Source organism: Austrofundulus limnaeus, unplaced genomic scaffold (assembly GCF_001266775.1).
Source record: "Austrofundulus limnaeus strain Quisiro unplaced genomic scaffold, Austrofundulus_limnaeus-1.0 Scaffold10, whole genome shotgun sequence".
NCBI classification, from domain to species: domain Eukaryota; kingdom Metazoa; phylum Chordata; class Actinopteri; order Cyprinodontiformes; family Rivulidae; genus Austrofundulus; species Austrofundulus limnaeus.
In genome coordinates this window covers 3,924,646-3,931,520 of record NW_013952412.1, presented here as the reverse complement: position 1 = coordinate 3,931,520, position 6,875 = coordinate 3,924,646, and the positions used below count along the sequence as shown (strand labels likewise).

General features: G+C 38.1%; 1 protein-coding gene across 2 annotated transcripts in view; it reads right to left on the bottom strand.

The window, feature by feature from the left end:
• Nucleotides 1-4,292: 4,292 nt before the first annotated feature.
• hipk3b (homeodomain interacting protein kinase 3b) overlaps nt 4,293-6,875 on the bottom strand; it is a 39,313-nt gene continuing 36,730 nt past the window's right edge. For both annotated transcript variants that reach the window (XM_014001890.1, XM_014001891.1), the window contains 2 exons: nt 6,102-6,241; nt 4,293-4,937 (listed from right to left, as the gene is read on the bottom strand). In XM_014001890.1, coding sequence (XP_013857344.1) covers nt 4,467-4,937; nt 6,102-6,241 — 611 coding nt within the window. In that variant the 3' untranslated portion in view covers nt 4,293-4,466. The remainder of the gene's footprint in view (nt 4,938-6,101; nt 6,242-6,875) is intronic.

Sequence of the window (6,875 nt, the reverse complement as noted above, 5' to 3'; positions counted from 1 at the left end):
CCTAAAACATATTAGTTGCCAAATAATAATAATAATAATAATAATAATAATAATAACACCTGCTTAAAATGTGCATGCATGAAAAACCAGTCAGAGTCAAAAGGAGCTGCATCAATAGATTTTTTTAATTCAAAGTGAATCTTAACAATAATACACCATTAAAGTCTTATTTTGACACTCACCAAAAGAGTCACCTGGAAAACCCGCTTAATGTGACAAAGTAGAGAAGGCTTGGTCACACCTAAAATTACTGAGAACTAGAGAGGAAACACTATCGCAAAGTGTAAGAGACATCACATCCATAGAGTTAGTTTTCCCAGTCCTCATACTGTAAATATTGCACAGTGCAATTGCTACATGGCAAACTAGTGTAGCACAAAGTAAAAATAAAAATAGCAAATGAAAAACTTAAAAACAAAGCCACAAAAAGTCTACAGGTAATAAAACAGTAACAGTTCAGAATCCATGATCAAATTTGAATTGATGAGTGATCTAAACAGATGATTCCATAACTTGCAGTGTGAATTAACTCTGAAACATGACAGACATGACCAGGAGACTGAAAATAAAACTAGAGTAGAAAAAAAAAACATCAACTCTCAAAACAAAGTAACACCGTAGCACATTTAGATTCTTACAGACCCTGAATTAGGAGGATTATTTCTGATACCAAAGTCTAGACTTTAACTGCATTTATTTATTTTTAAACAAATAACAGCTGTTTATGTTAAATGTTACAGATATTAATGTTACAGGTGTCAACTAATAAACATAAAATAACACGYTTGAATTATTTCTCTCCTCTTGCATCCATCAGAGTTGACGCAGGCGCATCGCTGGTGAAAAACCTTTATGAGGGAATTAAAACATTACATTTCACATGCTAATTACCGGGGAATTATCTCAAGCACTAATCTGTCAAGTTCATGCCTCGTCATTGTGAAATCGTTTGTTTTTTTTTTGTTTGTTTTTTCCCAAACTGATGGTTGACAAAGATCATACAGCCAAAAACATATTAAGATGAAATAATATTTAAAAAATAGGCAATTAAAAGCATACAACTGTCTCAGCGTCTGTGTCAAATGTGGGGTATTTGCACTCGCGACTGACAGAGAAATTACAATCTCTCCTCGACGGAGCGTTTTCCATCCAGAGCACGAAGTAAAAACAAAACGTGGCTCCTCTGATTTTAAAAGACCTGTGTTTGTCAGCTGTGCTCTGGTTACTCCCGCTTCTCCTTCGGTTGCATGACAGAAGACACAGTGGAGCAACGGATGCGTTTCATGCAAGGTAACGTAAAGCGTGGAGATCATCTAAGAACACTTTGTGGTGCAATGACCGCACAATGTAAAGTATTGCATCTGCTGTTCAGCCAGTTAACGATTCAATGATTGTAAAGTGTCATTTCATGCAGAGTCGAACTGTTTTCTGAGTGTGTTTATCACATCTGAAAGTAAAGACTTTTCACGGCGAGCTGATCAGGAATGACTCTGTGATAAAAGTCCTATGTTTGTTTGTTGTTGGTTTTCCTTCTTGGTTGAGGAAAGACGGTCTACGTGGGCTGTTGGTTGGATTCTCTGTCGTTTTCCTCACTGAAGTCTCTCGCTTTCTGAATCTCAAGGCACACATGCACAGTGCTGTTCACACTGTCTCGGTTTCAATAAAGAACACGTAACGATGGCCATTGCTTTGCGCCGACGAAACATTTCCATATGAGACACTCATAAAGGGGAAAGCGATCTGAACACAAGGCAGTTTCGAACACCAAACTGAAAACTGATCTTCGAACCAGATTAAACACTGAACAAATTATACAAGAAAACGCTTGCTTCTTATCAATTTGACAATTAAAACAAGTGGTAACAAATGTTTTAGAACAAAGACATTTGGGTAAATTTGTTTTATCATTCAAATATTTCCAAGCCTCCCTACCTGTGTAAGTGCTTAGTGGCAAGTGCGTTTGTGTGCGACTGGTGGAAACGTTACAGAAGCTTTTCAATGGGCCACAATTAACCTTTTTTTTTCCTTTTCCTGGCATCTCACAGTGCTCCTGTAACTCACAAACAATAAAGAAAAAAAAAAAAAGAGTACCGGTAGTACAAGGTACACAACGAGAAAGTTAAATCAACCCTGCAAGCTACAGCTTCTGATGTGTACAAAACACCGATATGAAAACATACAAAAAGTAAGTTACATCGATACATTGTTTATATGCAGTGACGAGCCCAAAAGGTTAATAAGGATTAAAATACTGATGCAAAAAAACACGCACAACAAAAACAGACACRCACACACACCCCGAGAAACAACGAATGCAACTAAATGTTCATCATCAGCAATACAGTAGTTACAGTGACACTCCAAATATGAACGCAAACACATAAACCAAACCACCTCTACTTCAGATAATTAGGGACCTATACAAAACGCTAGGTTTCAACTCAAGAGAAATCACCTAATTTCACAGCTATTGAAGTGGCAATCATCACATAGCAGCTTATCTATGATACATTCAAGAAAGAAATGATACGACTCATTAATTGCCCAAAAAGCTAGACAAAACATTGGCTGTTTTTTATTATTATTATAATATTTTTTTGTAATCTTTGATGTTATTTTATTTTTTAAAGATGTAACTTTTTTGTTGTTTTTAATTAAAACCCCATTCTACAACTACAGTATGACTGAGGTCTATGCRAACAGAATAGCTACCTTGCTCAGAAAATGAATTACAGTCTTTGGTGCTGCACAAGCAACTTCATTTGAAAATAAATGACAAAAATAAAACATACACACATAACTAGTAAAAGAATGAGGAGAAAAGCACGCACACACGCACACAGCATAAATATATATGTATGTACTACCATCACACATATATATGTATATATTCTCCCTGACGGAATGTATAAAATAAGCAGTTGACATTAACAAGCCTTAAGCCTTTAACAAATGGTATAATGTAAAAGGGGATAAGTTAACTTTGTCACACATGCATAAATAAGGGAATTGCACACAATTAACTCACACCTTATCAAGCATCTGTACTAWATAATCTAGCTCTATAATATATGTCCATATATGTGTGTCTGTATATCAAATACTGCATGGTTTGCTCAGGCTAAGAAGATTTCATACCGTAAATTAATTAGATTTTTTTTTCATCTTACCTAATCAAAGCCATGCCCATCACACCTCTAAACATCTAAAAAAAGAAACTCAAAAGTGAAAACACTCAAAATAAAAATAAAGACAAAAAAAAAACCCCAACCCTAAACAAATAATCAACAACTATTTAGATTGTATTGCAGTTTTCAAACAGTACAAATACTGTTAGTAGTAAGTTTCACTAAATAGAAAGTGATTATCAAATATTAAGCAATACTCAGTACTTGCACTTTTTTACACTAGTTCATTCGGGAACTGACAGAAAATAAGAAAAAAAACATTTTTAAGGAAACAGCAGGCATTCGCAACAGCAAAGCATGCTGTTCTTCTCAAGAGAACAGAAAAGTTACTCACTACACACTGAAATATACAGAGACTCCAAAGAAAAGAAGCACCGCTGTCCGCGATATATCTATATCACATCCATGCAAGCTATGCATGGACATATACACATGTGCATATACATACTCACACATAGGATGCATCGACTGATTGGAATTTCAAGTGCTGCAGTCCAGTACATTAATATTCATGTATATAGTCGTATATAAGTAGTTAACAATAACAACCTCAAATATGTAAGGCACTATGGCTGAGGACAGTTATACAATGCAGCGAATCTTGTGACACGAACAATAAGAGCAACGTCTATGCATCTTCCCGTTTACATTTTTGCTCATGCAAGACCACATGCAGCGTGAGGAACGACCTTATTTAAATCTGATTATTGACTTGACATTGAGAACACCAAAAGACACCGAAAAAAGGGTACAAATACTTGGAACRCAGTACAACGTACACTGTGGACACATGTGCGTCTGTCAATCTAGAGCTAGAGACTGGGATGGCTTTACAAATGTGAATGTGTCTCGCACACATAAGAAGGCAATGTAGAAAAATAGCTGGGACCGGGGGCTCTAACTATTCCACACCACCCCAATTATTTACCTGTCTTGAGGAGTATTTGTAAAAGATCTGATGCAAAGATATATCAAATGTGCAAAACACATTAGGTGTGGGTTGAACTACTCATTCATGCTTTCAGTTTGTCATTCATACATTATTTCCRTCCCAATTTTTGCCAAATCGTCACCACCAGTTTTTYYCCCCYYYTYYTYYTYYTYTTTTTTTTAAAGCTTGAAGTTCAATTACACCCAAGTCTACATGATTCAAAAAATAGTTTGCTTTCTCTGTGGTTGTGCCATGGTTTTCTGAACAGAAAGCCATGTTTGTGGTTTGAGATAGATTTCACCCTGCTTAGCCCCCCGGTGGTAGAAAAGGTACCAGAGCAGCCACACTCAGATGTAAGGGTATTGGTTTATTTTGGTAGGGCTGAGAGGGAAACTGCCATAAGCGGGYGAAGCAATGTAAGAGTGCGGGGGGAACAGGGGCTTGAACTGGCCCTGGGGGTGTATAGTAGGGGAAGGCAGCAGCCGGGGGTTGATACCCACTGCCACCTGGTGAACAATGCCTGCTGGGTGGGAGATGCTGTAGGTAGGCTGGAGGACGGGGCGGGAAGCTCCGGGGGAAGCCAGGAGGTGGGCCACGGGGGCAGTCGGGACCAGAGGGCCAGACKGAGGGTATGACAGCAAGGTAGGCTGGGAGTGCGGGTGCCCTCCAAGGTGGGGGTGGGGGCCAGCTGTGTGGTTGGGACTGCTGTGGGAGAGCGTGAACGTGTGCCCGTGCATGGTAGGAGGGATGTAGGCCTGCGGTCGMCGGTTGGCAAAGTTCCCATTCCACTCCTGGTGGCAAGAATTGAAATGCTGCACCTGAAGGAGAGAAGAACAACATTTAATCCGATTCAGATTTCATTGACACACATTGTGTTTTGATAGCTCCCGTATGCTGGTTTTTTTTCAAGCTTTCAAATCAATGAAGAAGGAATATCACATTATTCTTTTTGCTCTTAAAWATTTACACCAACTCAAGAATTCAGAGAATAGTTGGTGAAACCAGTAGTGTGGTGGATCAACTTCTATTTAAAGTAGACATATGCTTTTAAATCCTTCTTTTTCACWTTTAAAGCATTTAGTTGGGGTCTATATTAAGTGCGACTGCAAAACTGTGGTCTGAATTCCTCCTTATTGTAACTCCACAAGCCCCTTTCACCMCTTTTCTGAGGTGTGTCTCAAAGCAACTCGTTTTGAGGCTGCSTCTTTRGATTCAAACGAAGCGCTTCACACCCCGCCCCCTCCAGCTTCCAGACCAGTTTATACCAATTTGATAAAGGGACACATTGTTTTTTAATAATTTGATAAAGGGATTTACCTCTATCTGGCAGTGCATAAATGTTTTTTTAAAACAAATTCTTTAAAAGATATCAACTTGTCCATCCAGCCTTACATGTTGGAGCCAGTCTGACCCAGAGCCAGAGGAGAATGAAGGCAGTTCTGTCCCAAATAATTTGACATAAAATTTCAGAAAATCAAGAAAACTGAACAGGTTGAAAAATATGACCCAAACAGTTTATAAAGATATCTATGCAACACCAGGAGAAACTAAATTCTAATTTTCTGCACTTCTAGACATTCCAAGTACACAAAAAATGTATTTTAGCAGCTAAAACAAGGGATTTTGCRTGATATGACCCATTTAAAAACAGGTGCTGAATTTAGTAACTTAATGTAGCAATATAAAAAAGCGAAACATCCTATAAGAGAAGAAGATAAATGTTTCTTTAGACACAAATGGTAGTGCTAGTGAAGAAAGAAAGCTTTGTACCACCAAGCTTATTAGCTTATTAAAAAGGCACAAAATTACTCAACATAATAAAACCTAATTACCTAYATTAAATCATTCTGTCCAATCGATCAAACACTATTCATTTTAACTGAGGCTAAGCTTTTTTTCTGCAGTCAAACACCTTTAAATTGTACAAAACTGTGACGTCTCCCTGACCTCTGTACATTCATCTTGTACATGAATGTGCTCACCTGCCCAAAACCAATAGGCTGCTGCTGCTGGGGCTGAAACACAGGGGTGATTTTCTGTGGCCTGTTGAGGAGTGGGGTAGAGTGGTGATGCTGGCGCCCAGGAATGCCTCGCCTTCTGGACTGGCATGAAGACTCGAAGACTGAAGGAGGAGTAGATCATGTGACAAGGGAAGGCAAAAATGGCCAAAGACAGAGGATAGTATAAGTAAATGCAGAAAACCTGATGCCCAGCTATCAACAGCAGACTGAAAATAACACACAAACAGGATTAAGCAGGAGCTTTTTATTCCACCGCAACGAATGAAAATACACAACAAATCTTAGTGCTCACGTGGAAACAACCATGGCAGGAAGCTTTGAAAGCTTATCAGCTATTTCAGCTGTCCTGGAAGAGTTCCAAATTCTAAGACACGGTTGTACTCGTCCTCTTATTTAGATGGTTAAAAATAGTTGTGTTTTAGAGATCTGAGAGGTTTGTAACTAAGCTTGATCATAGAGTTTTGAGTGGGAACATATCATCGCCTATAAATAAACCTGGTACTACTAAAATAGAAAGTCATGCCCTTTTATGTTGGACTGTAGTTGCATTAGTTTGAAGGTTGTGAAGGGAGATACCGTAGACATGAAAAGAAAAAAAAGATTGCTTGAATTTCTATAAGAGAAAAAAAATCCACTATAATTTTTTTAATGAACACAGTTCCCAGTGTCCACTATCCACAAATGCTTAAAAGCACACCACATGTGTAAACCAATTTAAATACCTAAAACAAATTA